Source organism: Gadus macrocephalus, chromosome 23 (assembly GCF_031168955.1).
Source record: "Gadus macrocephalus chromosome 23, ASM3116895v1".
Lineage (NCBI taxonomy): Eukaryota > Metazoa > Chordata > Actinopteri > Gadiformes > Gadidae > Gadus > Gadus macrocephalus.
The window spans coordinates 19,706,600-19,730,436 of NC_082404.1; the positions used below are offsets into that span (position 1 = coordinate 19,706,600).

At 49.5% G+C, this 23,837-nt stretch overlaps 3 protein-coding genes across 5 annotated transcripts in view; all 3 read left to right on the top strand.

Moving 5' to 3' along the window:
• Positions 1–17: 17 nt before the first annotated feature.
• LOC132452279 (palmitoyltransferase ZDHHC20-B-like) lies at positions 18–12,407 on the top strand. Its single transcript, XM_060044821.1, has 12 exons — positions 18–125; positions 780–812; positions 1,177–1,270; positions 2,395–2,515; positions 3,065–3,134; positions 3,533–3,565; positions 3,683–3,803; positions 6,324–6,456; positions 6,703–6,829; positions 8,506–8,592; positions 9,048–9,394; positions 9,781–12,407. The coding sequence occupies exons 3-11, from the start codon at positions 1,211–1,213 to the stop codon at positions 9,250–9,252; spliced, it is 957 nt and encodes a 318-aa protein (XP_059900804.1). The 5' UTR covers positions 18–125; positions 780–812; positions 1,177–1,210; the 3' UTR covers positions 9,253–9,394; positions 9,781–12,407.
• Positions 12,408–14,000: 1,593 nt separating this feature from the next.
• On the top strand, positions 14,001–15,443 carry LOC132452992 (DNA-directed RNA polymerase II subunit RPB1-like). Of its 3 annotated transcripts, none has more exons than XM_060045851.1 (2): positions 14,001–14,139; positions 14,442–15,443. In XM_060045851.1, the coding sequence occupies exon 2, from the start codon at positions 14,500–14,502 to the stop codon at positions 15,415–15,417; it is 918 nt and encodes a 305-aa protein (XP_059901834.1). In that variant the 5' UTR covers positions 14,001–14,139; positions 14,442–14,499; the 3' UTR covers positions 15,418–15,443. The 3 variants fall into 3 exon arrangements, with proteins under 3 accessions (XP_059901834.1, XP_059901832.1, XP_059901833.1); XM_060045849.1 differs by lacking the exon at positions 14,001–14,139 and adding an exon at positions 14,174–14,287; XM_060045850.1 differs by lacking the exon at positions 14,001–14,139 and adding an exon at positions 14,177–14,235.
• Positions 15,444–19,709: 4,266 nt separating this feature from the next.
• The window catches only part of LOC132452283 (organic solute transporter subunit alpha-like), a 6,712-nt gene continuing 2,584 nt past the window's right edge, over positions 19,710–23,837 (top strand). Inside the window, 7 exon segments of the mRNA XM_060044827.1 lie at positions 19,710–20,126; positions 22,382–22,416; positions 22,418–22,483; positions 22,485–22,536; positions 23,037–23,109; positions 23,572–23,623; positions 23,625–23,717. Of these exon segments, the coding sequence (XP_059900810.1) occupies positions 20,054–20,126; positions 22,382–22,416; positions 22,418–22,483; positions 22,485–22,536; positions 23,037–23,109; positions 23,572–23,623; positions 23,625–23,717 (444 nt within the window). The 5' untranslated portion in view covers positions 19,710–20,053.

Sequence of the window (23,837 nt, forward strand, 5' to 3'; positions counted from 1 at the left end):
GAGAAAGATGGCGCCTACACACGTACTGAGATGCTGTCAACGGGGATTATCATGGATACCTGTGATTTTCATCGCCCTGGTCGTCTGCTGGTCCTATTACGCGTACGTCGTGGAGCTCTGCATATGTGAGTACCCGTCACGGCCCCCCCTGAGCGACAGGGTCCCCGGTCGCCCAGGTGTTGACTGCTGCTGTCCAGCAGGAAGTCAATGGGCTGCAGCTCCAACGTTGGTGTGTTGGAAAGCGATACAGCTGCTAAGATTAATAAAATATGTAAACGTGATGCAACGTGTTTCATATGCGCTGGGTGTTTGGGTTAACGTGCTTCGATGTGGAGGTTCTGATCAAAGTTTTCGAGGAGGGTTATTTGCTGCTCGCCGCTTTGCCCCATTGTTCATCAAGGGGGGAAAGATACGTCTGGCATGGCTCAAGAGATGTTCCTATTACTTCAGCTCGGATGCGAAGCTATTGAACCGTCTGCTTGCTGGCATTTACCGGCTAAACGGGGAAATTGATGAAATAGTCCTTTTCAGGCTATAATGTTTATAACATAGCTTGGTGAAGTCAAATCTCCCATACAATAACCTATAGAAAACTGATTTAATTATATTCATTATATGAATTCATGTAAAACTCATATTTAACGTTGTGCCACTACTTTATGGCAGTCAGCCTACTACATTATTGTTATCCATAATAATAATTATAGTTAATCCGATTGTTCTATATAGAAGTTAGTGTTTGGTCTGTTTAACATTGATTTGTATGCTTTATGTTTCAGTCACTATAGGATATAGCAGTATAGGAGAGCAGAGTAAGTATATTTCCTCATTCTTGAGTCTCTACAGACAGCCTATTGTTGACACATGCTGCTGTCGCTCTGTGGAGAACAGAGGTGTTTCCTGATCTTTGGCAAAGCATTGGTATCGGCCCCATTACCAAAAGTTCATTGCAGCACGTATACATACATTTACATATCCATACATTTACATATCCATACATTGACATGTGTTATCACTGCTGTGTTCATGTATTAGGAGTTGGTGGATCCTCCTCGAGTTCTGACTCCTGCTGTCTACTTCTTTAATTTCCTGTTAGCTAAATGGAATGGCGTGTGGATCGTTGTAACTCCCTGAGTGCGTTTCCTTTGGTCACTTTGTGTTCTGCTCCCTTTCCAGTTGTGTATCTGATCTTCTTCACGTCTCCTTCGTCATGTTCGTGTGGTCCTACTGGAAGACCATCTTCACCAAGCCGGCCAATCCTTCCAAAGAGGTAAGGCCCGCCCCTCAGACCAGCTGGGGCCCGCCCCTCAGACCAGCTGGGGCCCGCCCCTCAGACCAGCTGGGGCCCGCCCCTCAGACCAGCTGGGGCCCGCCCCTCAGACCAGCTGGGGCCCGCCCCTCAGACCAGCTGGGGCCCGCCCTCAGACCAGCTGGGGCCCGCCCCTCAGACCAGCTGGGGCCCGCCCCTCAGACCAGCTGGGGCCCGCCCCTCAGACCAGCTGAGACGAGCAATAGTCGACCGTAGTCGTTCTGTTGACATTGATATGATAAAGTGCATGTGTCAATTCATTGAGTTTATTACATGTCATATAATGGCATGTAAGATATTCCTTAATAAGTATCACGATAGCCCTGTCTCGATATGAGGACTCCAGCTGTCCACAAACTGGTGATGATGGTTTGAACGTCAAAGAAGACATTTCCGACGCAGATTGTTGGTTGTTTTCTTTTGCTTTTGGTTTATCAACGCATCGAAGATAAAGCAGTCCTCCCTCCCCCTGACTGAAGAATGTGCCCCTGCCCCCCCCACACCACACCATGTGTGGCGTCCGACGGGTTGAGGTGGCAGGTTGCCATGACAACGCATGGCATGCGAAGGCATCGTGTGAATCCTGTTGCCATGGCAGCACAGGTCAAGGAGACCCCTGCGTTCCGCCCGACCCCCCGCGGGGTTCTGTCCCGGTCTTACAGACGACCCCCGTTCCTCCGTCAGCAGGGAGGGGGGCGCTCCCCAGGTAGACACACGGGACTGAACCCTAACCTCTGGGCTGGGAGCCCCCACCCCCTGACTGCCCCCCAGTGCTGCCCCCACCCCCTGACTGCCCCCCAGTGCTGCCCCACCCCCTGACTGCCCCCAGTGCTGCCCTAACCCCCTGACTGCCCCCACCCCCTGACTGCCCCCCAGTGCTGCCCTAACCCCCTGACTGCCCCCCAGTGCTGCCCTAACCCCTGACTGCCCCCCAGTGCTGCCCTAACCCCCTGACTGCCCCCCAGTGCTGCCCTAACCCCCTGACTGCCCCCCAGTGCTGCCCTAACCCCCTGACTGCCCCCCAGTGCTGCCCTAACCCCCTGACTGCCCCCCAGTTCTGCCCTAACCCCCTGACTGCCCCCCAGTTCTGCCTGGCCAAGGTGGAGAAGGAGCGTTATGAGAAGGAGGAGCGACCCGAGGCCCAGCAGGAGGTCCTGTGGAGGGCAGCCGCCGGCCTGCCGCTCTACACACGCACCGGGTCTGGAGGTAACGCACGCACACACAGAGACACACACACACAGACACACACGCACGCACACAGACACACACACACGCACACAGACACATGCACATACACGCGAACACACACACACGCCCAAACGCACACGCACTGGCTCTGGAGGTAACGCACGCACGCACACACAGAGACACACGCGCACGCACACAGACACACACACACGTACACAGAGACATGCACATACACGCGAACACACACACACGCCCAAACACACTGGCTCTGGAGGTAACGCACGCACGCACACAGACACACACACACACACATACAGACAAACACGCACACACGCCCGAACGCACATTCACGCGCCAGCTCTGGAGGTAACGCACACGCACGCACACACACGCACGCACACATACACACACCCACACACCCTTCTAAGCATCTTGCCTCCATTCCACACTCCTCTGCTGAATGTGTTTGACCTTTGACCTCCCCCTCCTGCCCTGTAGCTTCAGGAGTTGAGGTGGATGCTCATCAATGGTACCAATGTGTTGTGTTGTTGTTTGTACGTCATCCAGCCATCCGCTACTGTGACCGCTGCCAAGTCATCAAGCCTGACCGCTGCCACCACTGCTCTGCCTGCGACATGTAAGAGCTCCGAATACACGGGGGGGGGGGGGGGCTGAACACCAGGGGGGGGGGGGGCTGAACACAGGGGGGCTGACCGAACACACGGGGGGGGGGGGGGGGGTCTGAACACAGGGGGGCTGACCGAACACTCTGCTCTCAGTGTTAGTCACGTGTTCAGCTTATCACGTACCTGTGATTGACAGGCAAGATGGAGGCCGAAAGCCAATCAAGGCAGAGATGCCCTGTGTGGTCTGAATTGAACTAGGAGGGGTCAGGGGTCGAAGTGGGCTCATACAGGAACCTCAGCAGTGAACTTTGAGAACGGTTGCTCTAAGGTCCATTTCTCAGTGAGGCTGTTGGTGAGTGAGACGCACAGGGAGAATAACCGTCTGTTCTGCGCTTCTCTACGTCTCCAGGTGTGTGCTGAAGATGGACCATCATTGTCCATGGTATGTTTTTCACTCTTTTATTCCTGTGGACGAAGACTGACAATATTAAGGTCTTGGTTCAGGCGTCTGCACCTCCTCTCTGCTCATGCAGCAGCTATGTCTTCACGTGTTTCCCAGGGTGAACAATTGTGTGGGCTTCTCCAACTACAAGTACTTCATCCTCTTCCTGGCGTACTCGCTCGTGTACTGCCTGTTCATCGCCGCCACCGTGCTGCAGTATTTCATCAAGTTCTGGACCGTGAGTAGACAAGCTGTGTGTGTGTGTGTGTGTGTGTGTGTGTGTGCGCCACCAGTCCTGCATGGTGCCGCTGCTCCCCGGGTTCTGTACGGTCCCAGTGTCTCTCACCCCCCCCTCCCCCATGAAGCTCTTGTTCCCTCCATGTCCTAACGAACACTCTCCCTCATTGTCCCCCCTGCGCCTCTCGAGCCGTCGGGAGACGGGACTCGTCTCTGCCAGCGTCGTCCTCCATGCATCCCCTTTCTTCTTTTGTGTTGCCGTGTGTTTACCCTCTGTTCAGAACACACACACACACACACACACACACACACACACACACACACACACACACACACACACACACACACACACACACACACACACACACACACACACACCTCCCTTTTAACCCGACTCCCTTGGCTTTGACCTTTGACCCCGCCCCCCCCCTCCTGTTCCTTCCCGGTGTTGCTAACCTGTGTTGTCTCTGTTTGCACTAAAGCTTTGCCGGAGGAAATCGGCAGAGAACTGCCCAAGGTAACCCCCCCCCCTCCCCGCGTGCCCAAGCCCCGCGTCCCCCCCCCGCGCCCCCCCCCCGTCCACCCCCGCGCCCCCCCCCCCGTCCACCCCCACGCCCCCCCCCCCGTCCACCCCCACGCCCCCCCCCCGTCCACCCCCGCGTCCCCCCCCGTCCACCCCCGCGCCCCCCCCCCGCGCCCCCCCCCGTCCACCCCCGCGCCCCCCCCCCCCTGTGGTTCTGTTACGTTGTGGTTCTGTTACGTTGTGGTTCTGTTACGTTGTGGTTCTGTGTTACGTTGTGGTTCTGTGTTACGTTGTGGTTCTGTGTTACGTTGTGGTTCTGTGTTACGTTGTGGTTCTGTGTTACGTTGTGGTTCTGTTACGTTGTGGTTCTGTTACGTTGTGGTTCTGTGTTACGTTGTGGTTCTGTTACGTTGTGGTTCTGTTACGTTGTGGTTCTGTTACGTTGTGGTTCTGTGTTACGTTGTGGTTCTGTGTTACGTTGTGGTTCTGTGTTACGTTGTGGTTCTGTTACGTTGTGGTTCTGTGTTACGTTGTGGTTCTGTTACGTTGTGGTTCTGTGTTACGTTGTGGTTCTGTTACGTTGTGGTTCTGTGTTACGTTGTGGTTCTGTGTTACGTTGTGGTTCTGTTACGTTGTGGTTCTGTGTTACGTTGTGGTTCTGTGTTACGTTGTGGTTCTGTTACGTTGTGGTTCTGTGTTACGTTGTGGTTCTGTGTTACGTTGTGGTTCTGTTACGTTGTGGTTCTGTTACGTTGTGGTTCTGTTACGTTGTGGTTCTGTGTTACGTTGTGGTTCTGTGTTACGTTGTGGTTCTGTTACGTTGTGGTTCTGTTACGTTGTGGTTCTGTACGTTGTGGTTCTGTGTTACGTTGTGGTTCTGTGTTACGTTGTGGTTCTGTTACGTTGTGGTTCTGTGTTACGTTGTGGTTCTGTGTTACGTTGTGGTTCTGTGTTACGTTGTGGTTCTGTTACGTTGTGGTTCTGTTACGTTGTGGTTCTGTGTTACGTTGTGGTTCTGTTACGTTGTGGTTCTGTTATGTTGTGGTTCTGTTACGTTGTGGTTCTGTTACGTTGTGGTTCTGTGTTACGTTGTGGTTCTGTGTTACGTTGTGGTTCTGTTACGTTGTGGTTCTGTTACGTTGTGGTTCTGTTACGTTGTGGTTCTGTGTTACGTTGTGGTTCTGTTACGTTGTGGTTCTGTGTTACGTTGTGGTTCTGTGTTACGTTGTGGTTCTGTTACGTTGTGGTTCTGTTACGTTGTGGTTCTGTGTTACGTTGTGGTTCTGTGTTACGTTGTGGTTCTGTGTTACGTTGTGGTTCTGTTACGTTGTGGTGTTCTGTGTTACGTTGTGGTTCTGTTACGTTGTGGTTCTGTTACGTTGTGGTTCTGTTACGTTGTGGTTCTGTGTTACGTTGTGGTTCTGTGTTACGTTGTGGTTCTGTGTTACGTTGTGGTTCTGTGTTACGTTGTGGTTCTGTTACGTTGTGCCGTGGTTCTGTGTCCCCGTCCCCACGGACCCTTTTCACGCTGGCGTCAGCAGGAGCCGTTGGGTTCTGCTGGGTTCTCCACAGAACCAAGTAAGGCAGATAGAACTGAACAGTTCTATTAACGGGAAGTGCAACACCTGTGTTTACACGGCCTGAAAAGGGACCAGTTCACCCTCCTTTCATCCCATTCACGTGTCGCTTTCCCAGTTCTCCTGAGGAATCTCCGGACATGCTGTTTGTTTTAACTTTGTTGGACTCTCTCTCTCTGTCTCTCTCTGTCTCTGTCTCTCTGTCTCTCTGTCTCTCTCTCTCTCTCTGTCTCTCTGTCTCTCTCTCTCTGTCTCTGTCTCTGTCTCTCTCTCTCTCTGTCTCTGTCTCTCTCTCTGTCTCTCTCTCTGTCTCTGTCTCTCTCTGCCTCTGTCTCTCTCTCTGTCTCTGTCTCTCTGTCTCTGTCTCTCTGTCTCTCTCTCTGTCTCTTTCTTTCACTCCTCCTCCTCCTCCTCCCCCCAGAACAACCTGCCAGAAACGCACGCTAAATTCCACGTGCTGTTCCTGTTCTTCGTGGCGGCCATGTTCTGCATCAGTATTCTGTCCCTCTTCAGCTACCACCTGTGGCTGGTGGGCCGGAACCGCTCCACAATAGGTACGTGTTCTCCAACAAAAAAACGCCCGACCAGTGGAAAACGATAAGTGTTAATTTTTAATAATCCATGAAATATTTTGTGTTTGTAATTCAGAATGATTAATCGACAATCAAAAATCTAAATGTATAATTGAGTTCTCCGTTGATTGACTGGTGCTTGCTGCCCTACAGTCCATTGTGTGGTTGGGACTTCCTTTATATTCTTAATACAGATATTCATATTGTCTCCCTGCTTCTCTCCATCAGAGGCCTTCAGGGCCCCGGTCTTCAGGACCGGCTCCGATAAGAACGGCTTCTCTCTGGGCTTCCGCAAGAACGTGGCCCAGGTCTTTGGGGACCAGAGGAAGTACTGGCCCCTGCCTCTCTTCACCAGGTGAGGAGCGCTTTAGAAGAGTTACCAGAGTTTAGAACAGACCTCTGCCGTACTAAGCATTCTAGCATTAATTCAGCCTTTTCCCTGATATGTATTTTAAAATCATTTCTTGTGTTAAACAACAAGGAGTTTGTCTTAAGGATGCAGTCGGTGTCATTAGTGCTTGGACCTATAAAGAAAAGCGCAGCGGATTAAAACATGGCGCCCATTCATCCCTATGTAAACTGCTCAATGCCGCAGGCCAACATCAAGGAGAGGTTTGCTTCCGCATCACGGGAGCCTCGCCCTACTTCGTGACGTTCCGGGTGCAGCAATACTCTTGTTCTCTAGCATTGTTAGCATTGTAGCATCATAAGCGAGAGGTCTGAGCCAGCACAGTCGCATTGTTTCCCGACCATGGAAGTATAAGTTAATAACCCCCCTGATGATTCTCTATATGTGATCTTTAAATTACACTCCTGCCATTTGGGCAACAATTATTATTATTTTATTATTTATATTATTATTTTAGATTAGTTTATCCCTTTTTGACCTGATAAACAGAACCACCTTGTTTTTTAAATTTCATTTTTGTATTTTAAAAAAATCGAATCGTTTTTTTATATCTTTTTCTGTTTCTTAATCGAGAATCAAATGTCAAACATATACACACAGACCCATCAGCTGGTGTACAAGCAAGCAACACATTTTAAATAAAATGACGTGATTCTAAATCTTATAATCATGGATTAAAGCAAATTCAGAATAAGTTTATCTTCAGTGTGATTTAAAACTCTCGGGATTAGCACTTCCAAAATAAAAGTGGCCAAATGTTGGTGCGGCCACTGGTTTGTGGACCTAATTTGGACACTATTTTATGATAGCTGATAACCAAGGTACTCACTGTAATACCATAGAGGACATACAGGCAGTTCAAATAAAGGGCCTTTTGAATAAATGGATCAATAAATGGTGAATCGCAATGAACGCAAGCAGAGGAAGGGGAGGGTTATTGAGTGCACGCGTCCAACAGCTGGACTAGTCTACCTGAAGTCCATCGGCGACTTTAGGTGATAAAAAGTCACCACAGTGCCTAAAAACCATCAACGTCATTCATGTTAACTAAGAGGAAAAACCTTGGATACTAGAAGTTAACAGAGGCGTGCACTAGGCCCTCTCGGTAGCCGGGCTGAAACAACATTTGTTTCACTACGACTCCTTTCAGCTGCCCACCCCTCCTTCTCCAGCAACAAAAAATTAAATAAGGCCTGAGGTGGCGTTTTGAAAAGAGAAAACTTACATTTTAATAGTACATGGTCCAAAGGTAATTATGAGCCTTTGGGTTAGAGACCCATTCCAGCTTCCATCTTGTATTGGAGTGAACGGAGATATGTCCTTCTGGGTCCCTGAGCCAGGCGCCCCACCCTGACTGCTCCCGACCCCCCGGCTGTCGCCCTGCGGGGCTGACTCCGCCGTCGATGTGTGAATGTGTTCATGAATGGGTGAATGTCAGGTAATATTGTAAAGTGCGTTGGATAAAAGTGCTATATAATTGCAGCCCATTTACCAAATAAGATGCAGTGATACTGCCTCTAAGAGGAGGAATAAATAAATATCTTGTCCCCGCTTTATGTGTTAAAGGGTGCAGTTGCGTTGTGAAAGTACGTAACGTGTCGTCCCCCTCTCGGCCTCTGCAGCCAGGGCGACGGGTTGATCTTCCCCACCCGCCTGGTGAGCCCCGACCCGGAGCAGGGCGGCCCCCAGCCCCCGGAGCCCAGCCAGAGGTAAGGCCCGGGGAGCCCTCCCTGTGAGCGTGGAGCCGGGTCTAAGGCCCGGAGAGCCCTCCCTGTGAGCGTGGAGCCGGGTCTAAGGCCCGGAGAGCCCTCCCTGGTCTCAGGCCCGGGGAGCCCTCCCTGTGAGCGTGGAGCCGGGTCTAAGGCCCGGGGAGCCCTCCCTGTGAGCGTGGAGCCGGGTCTAAGGCCCGGGGAGCCCTCCCTGTGAGCGTGGAGCCGGGTCTAAGGCCCGGAGAGCCCTCCCTGTGAGCGTGGAGCCGGGTCTAAGGCCGGGGAGCCCTCCCTGTGAGCGTGGAGCCGGGTCTAAGGCCGGGTCGCAGGGCTCGCTGCACCTGCCCACAAAGTTAATTTTAACATGGCTTTAAAAAAAGGTTTATCAAATGGACAATACGTACCGTGAAACCTCCTAACTCTGAACCCCCCCCTCCTGTATGGGGGGCCTGCAGTGTGGCGGGGGTCCCGGCCAGCCCCCTGAGCGAGGTCCAAGACCACCTGCTGAACAGCCCCCCGCACGGCAACCACACAGCAGCCCCCAACGCCCTGACATCAGGCAAGACACACACACACACACACACACACACACACACACACACACACACACACACACACACACACACACACACACAGTCTCTGACACACACAGCACGCTAGCGTTGTTAATGGGCCAGCTAATGTCTGACCCCGGCGGTGCCTTCATGCCGGGCGGTTCTGAGTGTTCTCTGAGCTCTCCCTCTCTGCTCCACAGTGGGACCGGACAGCGTCACCATATCGCTGGAGAGCCAGTCCTAACGCGGTGAGACTGGGGATGGGTGGGCGCTGATAATCCTGGTCCATCGCTCCTATTATTATAATTATTATTATCATTATTATTGGGGGTCGAGCAGCGAAGCTGCGAGACGCCCATTGTGTTTCTATGTTTTCTTATTATTATCATTCCTCTTCCATGGGAGTCTATGGCATCTCATAGAACGACTTGGGGCTGCCATAGACACACACACACTGCTCAACGTGTGTGTGTGTGTGTGTGTGTGTGTGTGTGTGTGTGTGTGTGTGTGTGTGTGTGTGTGTGTGTGTGTGTGTGTGTGTGTGTGTGTGTGTGTGTGTGTGTGTGCGCGTGCGCCACTTCACCCAGAAGCTAATGTGCCGTTTTCTTTCCTTTTTTATTCTCCGTCACGTCAGAAGCTCCTCGGCCATTTTTGAAAACGATGCCTTAAGTGACACAACACCGTAGCCCGTCACCATGGAAACGGTCTCCCAGCACATCCTCCATCCCACCATTCCCACCGTGCCGGTCGTCATGGCAGCAGCGCCTTGTGGGGTGCTCCCCCCGACACACACCCGCACGTTGTCCAGATACACACACATACGCTGTTGATATTAATGAGATATATAGATGTATAAAGATATGTGTCTCTATCTATAGATTTATATATCTCTTTATATTTTTTCCACGCTTTCCGCTTGTGAAACTTCACGACATACGACTAGGAGCGATGTCTGGGGGGGGGGGGGGGGGGGGGGCGGGGAATCCACCAGACTCCCGTCTGAGACCAGGGACCCCCTCTCGCCCTTCAGATAAGCGCTGGCCCAGAGAAGACTCGCTGGAGCTCAACAGTCTTCTACAGGTTGTTGCTGTTTCGTTTTTTTCTGTTTATTCTCCGCTCTTTTCTTTTATTTTATACTAATGTTTTTCATGGACTGATGGTAGTAATGGACGTTTACAAGGAGCAATGGATTTAGTTATGTCGGTCTTTTTTTTTGTTTGCGGCTGTGTGTGGACCGCACCTTGCAGACCTGGACTAAACCAAACCGTTATTGGAAGGGGGGGGGGGGGGGTCTCGTCTCGCGTGGGGTTTTGGACGGAGCAGCACAAGATGGCACAGTTGCACTTTCTGGATTTGAGTATCGATGTCTGTCAACAAGGTGCTTCATTTTTGGATTTTGTGATTCATGGCGTGAGTTGGGTGTGAAGCAGCAGCTGTTGTTTTTGTTTTTTATAACTAACAGGAACTCAACCAATCAGCTGTACGATTTGCGGTGGGAGGCTCCGTTTACATATATTTAATCTACGTTTGCTGCTTTTTAATATCGGACCTTTCACCTGGGAGACGCGTTCTGAGAACAGCCGCCAACATGTTTAGGCGATGTTATGCTGAATGGGGACGGATATTTTCTTTACTATTATTTTTTTTTTATGTTCCCGTCAGACATCACGTCTATCCAGGCTCACTTTTATGCAGCCCGAGGCTTCACCTTTTCTAGGCCCAAGGCGCTTGTTGCCAAATAAGGGCTGATCTACAGGGAGCTCCGACCACTGAAGTGTTTACAACATTCAAGCTTTACCTGTCCTCCGGCCGTTGTCATTCTTACCAAATGTGTTTTGTCGTCGCAGTGCAACGCAAGTACTCCTTGCCTCTCTTGTTAGGAGCCGGGATGCGTCTGCAGCACCGATGATGGCCAGCAGGTGGCGATATTACTCCTGGTATTCAGCCCTCGTTTCAATGAATGGTGTTTTGTATCATATCAACAGCTGGCTCAGGGCTTCCTTCATATTCAGTCTCCTTAGGGACTCATACTTTAAATATTATTAGAATAAGGAGCGTTATGATCTTCACAACCATTTAACAAGTAGGGGATGAAGAGTGGGGATGTCGTTGTTGGGCTGTTTAAAAATGTAACATGAATATTTTAGCTCTTGCCATAGCTTTACTGTTATACAGAGTTGCCAAATGCAGTTGTTTTGTGTTTTGTGTTCAGTCTTTATTTACGCCCCTGCGCATGTGAAGCACCAGAAAAAATACAAGGGCTGCATGGTTCAGTCGTCCCAATTATCACATCATTCCAAAGTAAACCTACGGCCACAAAGCCCCACCGTCCGACCGCTCTGTGGCGTATTACGTGTTCCATTTTGTGGAGGCCCTCCCGCCCGTAACCAGGGAAACGGTCCACTTCCGCTTCACGGTGGATTGGTTGTTTAATCATTTCAGACCCTATCTGTGACTTTCGTCTGTCGGGCTTGTGAAGTGCTGGTTTTAAGTGTGTGTGTGTGTGTGTGTGTGTGTGTGTGTGTGTGTGTGTGTGTGTGTGTGTTTTGTAAGTGTCACTGTGGTCCTGAATGTATTTCAGTCATGGTAACTTCAACTAGTGCTGCGTCCTGAAGTGGTGTTGTACTGTACTCACGGTAGGCTGGTGATCGGAGGGTATTTTGGCCGGCCTTTAATTTGGTGTATTTGTTTTTCCTCCGTTTCCCAATGATGTGTCAGCATTATCCAATCTGAACTTGTTTCAATGTGTGGAATAGTCTGCAGTCACTCGGAGCTGTTCCTGATGCAGGGAGCAGACAATGTGTCCCCTTCCACCAGCGGAAAAAAAACATTTAACTCTGCCCAGAGGGGGGGGGGGGGGGTGGTGGTGTGTGTGTGTGTGTGTGTGTGTGTGTGTGTGTGTGGCTGTAAACATGTCCCTGTTGCAGGGGAATTGGTTTTAGTTGCTCTCTATAACATAAGATCGTTTAAAGTTCAGCCAGACTAGTCCATCATCAGAATAACTGAAGCCATATAAAGGAAGACTCCTGTAATAAGGATGGAAATTCCTCAAGTTTTTGGTCTAATATCAGTGGTTGTTTTTTTTGGATGTAGCCTAGCGAAACCATGCTTATCACCATATATATTGTTTGTATGTGAAAGTTTTTTGTTAAACAATGACTGCATATATATTTTCTTTTCTGATTAATTTACTGTACTTTGTGAATGTCATATATGCCTCTACATAACGTAAACATAATAATAAATGTTTTGTTTTTTTAACTCCAGGCTAATTTTGCTTTGTGATCAATTTCAAAGAATAAGATCAAGTAGTGGTTCAAATCAAATTGAGAAACTCTGTCCTTCGCAGAGTTAATCAGATTTTTTTTTTTGTTTTTTGAACAAGGTCAAACAAGACCTTGAATAGGGCCTTAAGATGGAGGTCTTATTCAACATCATTTTGAACAATTTTGACTCTCCCCTCACGGGAAGAACTTTGATTTGTTGGATTAGATCATCTTTATTGGCTCAGGTGCAATTTGGTTTGCAAACAGTAGTCGACAATCACCACACATCATAAAATATAAAACTCAAGAAGTAAATAGATTTAACATACAGGGGATGTCATCCATCTATAATTGCAATGAGATATTGAACAGGACTCCATCAGTCCTTTGTTAAAGTGTCCTTTGTGCAGTAGTTAAAGTGTGCATATCAACCCAAGAGAGGTATGATCAGATATGTTTTGATTTGGCCCTCTTAAAGTGGACTCCCTCCCTTAAATTGAGAGTGCATGAAGAGGATGAACCCCGAACTATTGGCCCAAATGGGACTGTTCTAGCAGATCAAACCTTTGAGCCCTTGGTATCCCGTACCATATATATGATATCACACCTTTGAGCCCTTAGTATCCCGTACCGTATGACATCAAACCTCTGAGCCCTTAGTATCCCGTACCGTATGATATCAAACCTCTGAGCCCTTAGTATCCCGTACCATATGATATCAAACCTCTGAGCCCTTAGTATCCCGTACCGTATGATATCAAACCTCTGAGCCCTTAGTATCCCGTACCGTATGATATCAAACCTCTGAGCCCTTAGTATCCCGTACCGTATGATATCACACCTCTGAGCCCTTAGTATCCCGTACCGTATGATATCACACCTCTGAGCCCTTAGTATCCCGTACCGTATGATATCACACCTCTGAGCCCTTAGTATCCCGTACCATATGACATCAAACCTCTGAGCCCTTAGTATCCCGTACCGTATGATATCAACGTCAGAGTACTGCTGTTGGCGTTTCTCAGAGTAAAGCTGTTAAGCATCTTTCACCGTCTCGCTCAACCTTTCGAGCCTCTTTGAACCGATCCATGTCCTGCCCCCTAAACGGTTCCTCCTTTGCCGATCTTATCTGGCTCCGAGTTCAGCTCTGACCAGGGTTGGTCATGGTTGTAACGGAGGGCCTGTTGGCCTTCAGAGGTCCTCAGCGCTGCAGGTGTTCTCCGTCAGAGCCTTTGTGTACTCATCCCGATTTTTAGGAGCAGTCTTGTAAATAAACAGTCTAACCCTAAAATGACCGTACAACTTGATTTCTGCCTGTATGTAGGAATTATGTGAACACTGATATGGTCTGAGGGGACAGGCAGCGTGGGGGACAGTGGGTCTGAGGGGACAGGCAGCGTGGGGGACAGAGGGTCTGAGGGGGACAGTGGGTCTGAGGGGGACAGTGGGTCTGAGGGGGACAGTGGGTCTGAGGGGACAGTGGGTCTGAGGGGGACAGTGAGGGGGACGGTGGGTCTGAGGGGGACAGTGAGGGGGACGGTGGGTCTGAGGGGACAGTGAGGGGGACAGTGGGTCTGAGGGGACAGTGGGTCTGAGGGGGACAGTGGGTCTGAGGGGGACAGAGGGTCTGAGGGGGACAGAGGGTCTGAGGGGGACAGAGGGTCTGAGGGGGACAGTGGGTCTGAGGGGACAGTGGGTCTGAGGGGACAGTGGGTCTGAGGGGGACAGTGGGTCTGAGGGGGACAGTGAGGGGGACAGTGAGGGGGACAGTGGGTCTGAGGGGGACAGAGGGTCTGAGGGGGACAGTGGGTCTGAGGGGGACGGTGGGTCTGAGGGGACAGTGGGTCTGAGGGGACAGTGGGTCTGAGGGGGACAGTGGGTCTGAGGGGACAGTGGGTCTGAGGGGACAGTGAGGGGGACAGTGGGTCTGAGGGGGACAGTGGGTCTGAGGGGGACAGAGGGTCTGAGGGGGACAGTGGGTCTGAGGGGGACAGTGGGTCTGAGGGGACGGTGGGTCTGAGGGGGACAGTGCAGCGTTGGGGACGGTGAACGTCGGTCACCCCTTTAGCCTCACCCGTCAGCGCTGCATGAACTCCCAGAAACCCTGCTGGGCGCCTCCGGCCTGGAGCCCCGCAGCCCTGGAGCCCTGGAGCCCTGGAGCCCTGGAGCCCTGGAGCCCTGGAGCCCTGGAGCCCTGGAGCCCTGCAGCCCTGGAGCCCTGGAGCCCCGCAGCCCTGGAGCCCTGGAGCCCTGGAGCCCTGCAGCCCTGCAGCCCTGGAGCCCTGGAGCCCTGGAGCCCCGCAGCCCTGGAGCCCCGGAGCCCTGGAGCCCTGGAGCCCTGCAGCCCTGGAGCCCCGCAGCCCTGGAGCCCCGGAGCCCTGCAGCCCTGGAGCCCTGGAGCCCTGGAGCCCCGCAGCCCTGGAGCCCCGCAGCCCTGCAGCCCCGGAGCCCTGGAGCCCTGCAGCCCTGCAGCCCTGGAGCCCCGCAGCCCTGGAGCCCCGGAGCCCTGCAGCCCTGCAGCCCTGGAGCCCTGGAGCCCTGGAGCCCTGGAGCCCTGCAGCCCTGGAGCCCTGGAGCCCTGGAGCCCCGCAGCCCTGGAGCCCTGGAGGTCTACAGTCCTGGTCTACAGCCCTGGTCCACAGTCCTGGTCTACAGTCCTGGTCTACAGCCCTGGTCCACAGTCCTGGTCCACAGTCCTGGTCCACAGTCCTGGTCTACAGTCCTGGTCTACAGTCCTGGTCTACAGTCCTGGTCTACAGTCCTGGTCTACAGCCCTGGTCTACAGCCCCGGTCTACAGCCCCGGTCTACAGCCCCGGTCTACAGTCCTGGTCCACAGTCCTGGTCTACAGTCCTGGTCTACAGTCCTGGTCCACAGTCCTGGTCTACAGCCCCGGTCTACAGCCCCGGTCTACAGCCCTGGTCCACAGTCCTGGTCTACAGCCCCTGCTGCCCCGGCATCGGACCATCAGTCGGTCGTCTCTGTGGACCCGCTGTTAGACTGTGAGTCGACCCACTGCCAGAGAGGCCTAATCCGACCTGAGGGTCCGTGTCAATCTTGCCACCTGTGCCTCATTCCCTGACCTGTCTCTCCCCATAGATACAAGTTCACTTCCTGTTGTTTCCTTGCAGGTTCGTCATTTGTCGTGTCCCTTTGTCATTGTTGTCCCTCTATTTTTTATTCCTTTCAAGCCGGTGAGTGGAACTGAGACTTCTTCATTAAAAGCCTTTTCTGTTTCTGTTACCGTTCTCGTCCGTGTTTCAATCCTTCCTGTTGTTGTCCAGCTGGCCGTCCAGCCATTGGGACATTGGCTATCCTCCCACTGGATGACAGCTGTCAAAGGGCTAGCGGAATATTCAAATAATGTTTGAATATCCAACTACAAAACTACCGTAATTATAATTCGTCCATCCAATATTTGGCGATTTTGATGAAGGCAACCGTAGCCTCAACTGAAGCGTCGACATGAAGCTTCTCGGATGTCTAGCATCCTTAAATATACATCTTATCACTGGGATATTCAGTTGAAAAGTAACCCTGCTTTTTACCTTCAGTTCTCAAATATGCATAGACATTTAAAAATGAATAGGTATTTAATATTTTAACTTTTTCATAAAAAAACGTTAAAAAATGTATGCTTTTGTAGGCCTTTACTGTATTGAGATCCAAAACCTGCCTGATGAACTAATATTGTAATATCTAGGCTCAGCATTGTGTGGTAACCTTGATGAATACTTTATTTAATTATGAAATAGACACCATTGCTGATTGCAATTGTGTTCCTGCCTGAATCTCGTCAGTAGTGCACACAGTGTATACACGTATTCGTCCCCTTTGATCATTTATACACCAGGGATTAAGGCATTGTACTGTAAAGCCCTGCATGACAGTTCAAGATTTTTCCCTGGGGTTTAAGTAAATACAATATGAAGTGATAGACAGAGGCAGAAAAATGTGATGAGGGTTAATTAAGAGCAGAAAATATTATATTTTGTGAATGTTAGATATGCCTCTACAAAATTAACGTAAACATATGAATGATTGTTTTTATTTTTTTAACTCCAGAATTATGTTTAAAGTAATCAATTTAAAAAAAGACTGAGTGGAGGTTAAAATCAATGGTCCTTTGCAACGACATAATGTGAAAATGTATTCATTGAACAAGTTAAAAGCAGACTTAAAAAGGGGCCTAGTGCTTATTCACCACAAATGTTCAACCTTATAGACTTTGTCCCTCCGGCGGGCATTTGTTTCTACAAAGTGAGTGGTGCTTGACTGACGTGTGCTCGGGGATTCATTGGGTTGGATAATCTTTATTGTCTCAGAGGTGCAATTTGGTTTGCAAACAGTAGTCGACAATCACCACACATCATAAAATAATAAATCCGAGACGAAAATAGATTTAACATACAGGAGATGTCATCCATATACTATAATTGCAATGAGATATAGAACACTAAGACTCAATCAGTCTTTTGTTAAAGTGATCTTTGTTAAGTAGTTAAAGTGTGCAAATCAACCCAACAGCTCCCAGAACAAATTCTCTCAGATGTCTTTGATTTGGCCCTCTTGAAGTGGACTCCCTCCCTTAAATTCAGAGTGCCTGAAGAGGATTTACCCTGAACTATTAGACCCCAGAAGACCCCATTCTAGCAGACACTATTCTATTAGACCCCATTCTAGCTGACTCTATTCTATTAGACCCCATTCTAGCTGACACTATTCTATTAGACCCCATTCTAGCTGACACTATTCTATTAGACACCATTCTAGCTGACTCTATTCTATTAGACCCCATTCTAGCTGACACTATTCTATTAGACACCATTCTAGCTGACTCTATTCTAGCAGACCCTCAACAGGTGTCGTGGATATATTAATCATAACTATAATACACAATTATAAACATTGCATTAACCTTGTTTATATAATTACAAGTCAATCTAAAAGGAATAGTTTAAATTCTCCTTTGACCTTAAGAGACTACCCTTCCTCGCTCTAACTGAGAGAGGTTAAGATAGTTCTGATACGGAGGCCAGGCCTCTCTACTGACTTCTTTGTTGTGTAGATTCCTTAAAGTGTCTTGCAGCCTTGCTTGCAGACTTGCAGACATGTCCACTTCCCCAATAGTATATTGCATTTTAACTTGGCCTCTCCCGCCAATCCTAAACTCCCCACGATGGTAACTCCCATTTACCTTGGTAACCTGTATATTCCCCAACCACAATGCCAACGTTTCCCTGTAAGAGTCTTGGTCACTGTCTCACTGAATGTATCCGTGGTAACCTGCTGCCTGTACTTTCCCATGATCATGCACAAGAATTGAATCAAATGTTTTGCTGGCGGAGTTTCTCTTCATCAACAGGAGTGCTTGAATGGCTGTTCATCTGAGAAGCTCTAACTTGCAGTTTTTCTCGATTGTAAATTCACAAAAATTTGAAACTATGCAAACAATTCTGAAAACTTGAAGCTCAGACTCCAGACTGCTAAACTCTAAGCACAATTCCACTGTTTTCACATTTTTGCTAAACTCTAAGAACAAATCTTATCATTTAGCACACTTGGTTCACCTGGATCACACTGGCCTTCAAAACGCAACAACTAATTACCAATAAGTCTAACTCACTTCTCCCCTGTTCAAACTCCACTGTCAAAACACTTCAATAATGTGTCAGAGCATTAAAGGTCTCTGTGAGCTCTACTGTGTTGTAGATATGGTCCTTTGGCCTGATCAGGATCGGAGGTTGGATACATACTGATTTACATGTAGATCTGTTTTTAATGTGTTTAATGATGCTCTCTAATAGATATTCAATGGCACATTGTTACCAGGCCCCCCAAGTAAAATGTGTCTAGAACCACCACTGCCTCTATAAGCCGTGTGTGTGTGTGTGTGTGTGTGTGTGTGTGTGTGTGTGTGTGTGTGTGTGTGTGTGTGTGTGTGTGTGTGTGTGTGTGTGTGTGTGTGTGTGTGTGTGTGTGTGTGTGTGTGTGTGTGTGTGTGTGCGCATGCGCCCAGGGTGAACGGCCTTCATGTCAATGCCAGCGACACACGGACCGCTCTGCAAAGTAAACAATCCCCAGTGAAGAAACGACTCCATGCGACCTGCAGGACCTCCTCGACCCAGTGGCCCACAGACCTTGGACCGTGCACGCACCCCGACATAGCATTGACGCTAATCATGGATGGCTCCGGCATCAACAGGAAAGCCATCCGTCTCTCCACTGAGGAGTCACTCACCCGGCCATTGTCTCCATGTTCGGGAAGGTGGCAGTAAAATCAGCTTCTTTCGACTTGCAACAAAATGATTACAAAGTTACAAATTGTGACTGTACATCCTGCGTATCTCTCCCTCTCTGTATTTCTCTCTCCCTCCCTCTATCTCCTTCTCTCTCTCTCGTCCCTCTCTCTCTCTCTTTCTTTCTCTCTCTCTCTCTCGTCGCTCTCTCTCTTTCTCTCTCCCTCTCTTCTCGCTCTCTCTTTCTCTCTCTCTCTCTCGCTCTCTCTTTCTTTCTCTCTCTCTCTCGTCGCTCTCTCTCTCTCCCTCTCCCTCTCTTCTCGCTCTCTCTTTCTCTCTCTCTCTCTCTCTCTCTCTTTCTCCTTGGAAAGACACTTATAATGACTGACAAGAGCATTGACCTCAAGTTCATCGCTCACGTCAGTCATTATAAGTGGACACAAACCCTCCGATGAACAAACCCTCCGATGAAGTACACAAGTTGGTGGTTGTGGTGATGGGTTTGTTTGACTTTGCACTTAAAATAACTCCTCCATATTAAGTAAAACAGACAGATTAGAGAGAGAGAGAGAGAGAGAGAGAGAGAGAGAGAGAGAGAGAGAGAGACTGACTGACTGACTGACTGACTGACTGACTGACTGACTGACTGACTGACTGACTGACTGTTTCGTTTGACCATCCATTATTAATAGATATTAATGTGTGTGGTCGTGCTGTTCTTGGAGCAGTGACTTGGTTGTTTCACCACAGCCTCCACCTCACATGATGGCTCCTCTACAGCTCTCGTTGCTATGGGGACGCGGGGCATGTGATTGAAATGCTCGGCCCGGGGGTGTAGTTCTGTGGAATTCCCTCCCCCTCCTTCCCCAATCCCTTTCACTGCCCCCCCCCCCATACATTAGTCCGAATAAAAGTTTCTCTCGTTTTGAATCTGTTTTCCTTAAATTCAGCTATGGTGCTTTTTAATTTATTTATTTTATTTAAATCGATGTCTTACGACACGGATACCAATCTATTGCCTCGGACTTCTGTTTTTTAGGAAATAAAAATCGAAAGTAGAAAACGGTTCCCCACAGCCCACAGCCCGGCGGCGAGGGATCCGCTCCCTGTGGAATCGGGTTGAGATTCGTCAGGATTCCAGCAGCCGACTCGGCGGTGAGGGGGACGCACGGTGGAGTCTGACCAGATCCACTCCAGGAACACCACCTTCGAAGAACACCCTTGGGTGGAGAGACACAAACCCACCCACCCACACACACACTTACACACACCCACACGCTGATAGATGCCTCTCGCGTTGCGTCGACGCCTCTAGTTCGCTCTTTGGATGTAGGACAGGGTACCAAGCGTTCAATTCGGGACTACAGAAATTTGGAAGAAGCACCCCTCAAGGCACGCAAAGAATGGACGCTTCCAATCGCTCAGTGGATCCGAGCTGCCAGAGCCCACCACCTCTCGCCATCGAAATCATCCTCAGTGAGTAGAGACCCTGAGTGATCCTCAGTGAGTAGAGACCCCGAGTGATCCAGTGAGTCGTTCTTGTGTGCCCCCTGGAGGGAGCTGGAGGGGCGCCTTGTGAGCGGCTGTCCCGCGTCCAGTGCCCTCTCCCGCTGCCCCACACAGCCTGCTGCCCCTTGGTGGTCGAGGCAATGGTCGATATGATAACACCTTATTGCCCCCAGGGAGGGAGATTATGTGTAAGAAGAGACGCAAGATATTTTCCAAGGAAATTAAAATACAAAGTTGTCCTAACTTAATACAATGCAAAAAATGCAAGGAGAAATAAGGATATAGGCCTACAGAACAAACAGTATAATACGGTATGAACATCAGCAATTGTAGAAATTGTGAAGTGGTCCAGTGCCAGGTGCTACCCTCATTATAAATAATGTTATTCATACAATTTGCATTTGTTTTACCCTAATACTTAAGGGATAATCATACAAAATCAATTTCCATCTGAGGTTTATTTCACGGTGAATTACGCAGCTAAATATTTTTTTTCTGGCCATCAGGCCAATTTCATGTTTGTCTTTGAGGGTCCTTAGTCCATTTCTCCATTACTGACGGTTGAGTTGAAGACACTAGGCCCCGTTTACACGAAGGGAAAACGCAGATATTTTCACGCGGTTTGGCCTCTCATTTACACGAAAACGCCGTTTCTGTCACAGAAAACGATCATTTCTAAAAACTCCTGCCAAAGTGGAGATTTCTGAAAACGCCGGTTATGTGTTTTCGTGTCAACGAGAAACGGGTTTTTAGGTTCTGAAGCGCCACATTATGCGCCATGAAATGCTTAGCGTCATATGAGCGCCCTATATGTTAACAGTTTGTTTGGCTATCATGGATGCTGTTAAGGTGGAACTAATTTTTACGTTTGTGCAAACTCTTTTAGCCTCTTTGCATTTGCAAATGCAACTAATATACTATTTTATAGAAAGCATTCACACAGGACCATTTAAGTGTGATATATCACGAACCCAACGAACACGCACACACAATGGAGAGAGGATTGTCCCTTTTATGGATCCAGGAATTGAGTGAGGATTCTCCTGACCCTCTTCCCCCCTACGTATAAACGTGGCCTTAAGTCAGTCGATATTGTTTGCAATAACGTAACGTTATTGTGTAAAATAGAATCAGAGCCGTTTTTAAACTTCTTAAACTTCTTTTATTTTCTCATTCTCTAATTGTTATCCTCAAGCTCGAGCTTTTATGCATTTTGAGATCAATCTAAGGATCAATATCATTGAATCATTACCCATCAACATTTTTTACCAAATTTCTTTTTTTTATTGAACGTAGGCCCCTGGAGTACTAGTAGTTTATGGCAATAAAATCTTTGGATTTCCGGCCACCTCAACCATGAGAACAGGTCACAAAAAACAGATACTAAAATAAGGGTTTGTGTGTGTGTGTGTGTGTGTGTGTGTGTGTGTGTGTGTGTGTGTGTGTGTGTGTGTGTGTGTGTGTGTGTGTGTGTGTGTGTGTGTGTGTGTGTGTCTGTCTTTGTGTGTGTGTACATGCGTCTGGGCTTGCGTGTGCGTGGGCATGGGTCAGGATTCCACTCACGACTCTCACGAAAAATGAGTCCCCAACCCGGTGTGTTTGTTCTTCCAGCCAAGTACCCAGCCCCTGCCTTGTTACCCCAGTGGTCCTCCCACAGCTGTCTGTGGTTGAGCTAACACCTTCCCTGTGTTGGCTGGCCGTACTCTCTCTTCCCAGAAGTGGGAGTCACCGACTCTGCTTCATCGCGTAATCAAGACTTCTGTTGCCTGATGTTTGTTGCGCCGTTAGATTCCCTGGATTACATGCAGGAAGCTCCACATCGTTACACATATGTGTGATGGTGTGTGCGTGTGTGTGGTGGGTGTGTTTGCGTGTGTGTTTGTGTGTGTGTTTTACGGGACATGACTGGACAACACCTCTGAATGACAGGGCCACACCTTGTCGAAAGTATGTCGACCTCAAGTCAACACAAGTTCAACACATAACTTTATTCATCCCAGAGTGCGTAGCAGTGTTTCAGTGTTTCCTTCTCCGAGCCAACGTACCCTGAAGCCACAGAATTCTTCCGTAAGTCTTCTGATGGTACAGTCTCTACAGGTTTGATGTCGAAAGGGAATGAATCACTCATCGTTATCATCTTCCGCCCCATCATCATATCATCATCTTCTCTCATGCTGTCGTCCCCCCCCCCCCCCCCCCCCCCCCCCTCTGTACCTGGACAGAGTTGGACGTCTTCGGGATCATCCTGTACTCCGTGCCTGACCTTCATGGCGGTGGTGTCCATGGTGGTCTACATCGAGGAGTGTGTCTTCATCTACAAGAAGCGTGCCTTCCAACAAGAAGAGCGTCATCGCATGGGTCAACGGGAGCTGCGCCGGTAGGTGCCCCCCCCCCCCCCCCCGCCGTACATTGAAGAGGTAGAAAGGATTCAATGGTGTGACATAGTATCATCAGTGTCTCTCTCTCTCTCTCCCTCTGTCTCTCTCTCTCCCTCTGTCTCTCTCTCTGTCTGTCTCTCTCTCTCTCTCTCTCTCTGTCGCTCTGTCTCTGTCTCCCTCTCTCTCTCTCTCTCTCTCTCTCTCTCTCTCTCTCTCTCTCTTTCTCTCTCTCTGTCTCTCTCTCTCGCTCTCTCTCTGTGTCTCTTTCTCTCTCTGTCTCTTTCTCTCCCTCTCTCTCTCTCTCCCCCTCTCTCTCTCTTTCTGCTCTTTCTCTCTCTCGTCTCTCGACCCCCTCCTCTCTCTCTCTCTGTCTCTCTCTCTGTTCTCTCTCTCTGTCTCTCTCTCTCTCTCTTGTCTCTCTCTGTCTCTCCCCCTCTTCTCCCCCCCTCTCTCTCTCTCTCTCTCTCTCTCTCTGTCTCATCTCTCTCTCTCTCTCTAGTGATTGGCACCATGTCCTGTCTTGGGGATGTGGATTCCAGAGCGGCCATGTTCACTGATATGACGTCAGCCTGGTGGGTTTCCTCTCCTCTTCATCCACTCACACCCTCTCTCTCTCTCTCTCTCTCTCCTCCTGGCCTTTCTCTCTCTCTCCCTCCTCCACTGCTGTTTTCCATTTCTCACTGAGCTCCTTGTTCTGTCATGGAAGTGCCTGCTGTGTGGGAAATAATACAGGACAGGGAAACACAAAGAAGGAGAACACGATCGCTGACTCTGGAGAGCACTAGTAGGGTGGATGAAGACAATATTAGGAATTATATTCTGTAAATATATATGTAAGTTCTTTGTTTAACCTCTTAATTAAAATGGGTAATTTTAAATTGAATCAATTAATCATTAACTTTTGTCCTGTGACAACCAAATTTCCGGTCTGGGATTAATAAAGAACATGTTGTTTTAGGCCTCTTGCTTCTCTTTGAATAGCCCTAATATATATACATCCGTTTGCCTCCCGATCTCATTAACCCCCCCCCCAGTTACGTTGCCGTGGTGGTGTTTAAGTTCCTGGTCCTGATGCTGGAGGAGGTGGGGCGGGGACGAGGCCTTCCTGGCGCGGGCGCCCAAACACAAGCTGAGGATCAGCACTGGTCCATGCTGCTGCTGCTGCCCCTGCTGCCCCAGGTGGGCATCACACGGTGAGGGGGGGGGGGGGGGGGGGGGCTATAGATAGAGTGGGAACGCTCTCATGTATTCTCTAATCGGGGTCAGGGTTGGGGTCCAGGTCAGGGGTGAAGCTGGGAAG

What these genes read in the sequence shown, in the direction of transcription:
- LOC132452992 (XM_060045851.1), top strand. Translation starts at nt 14,500, where the DNA reads ATGAACTCCCAGAAACCCTGCTGGGCGCCTCCGGCCTGGAGCCCCGCA.
- LOC132452279 (XM_060044821.1), top strand. Translation starts at nt 1,211, where the DNA reads ATGTTCGTGTGGTCCTACTGGAAGACCATCTTCACCAAGCCGGCCAAT. An exon ending in ATGGACCATCATTGTCCATG is followed by an intron (nt 3,566 to 3,682) that starts GTATGTTTTTCA and finishes CGTGTTTCCCAG; the next exon opens with GGTGAACAATTGTGTGGGCT. An exon ending in ATTTCATCAAGTTCTGGACC is followed by an intron (nt 3,804 to 6,323) that starts GTGAGTAGACAA and finishes TCCTCCCCCCAG; the next exon opens with AACAACCTGCCAGAAACGCA.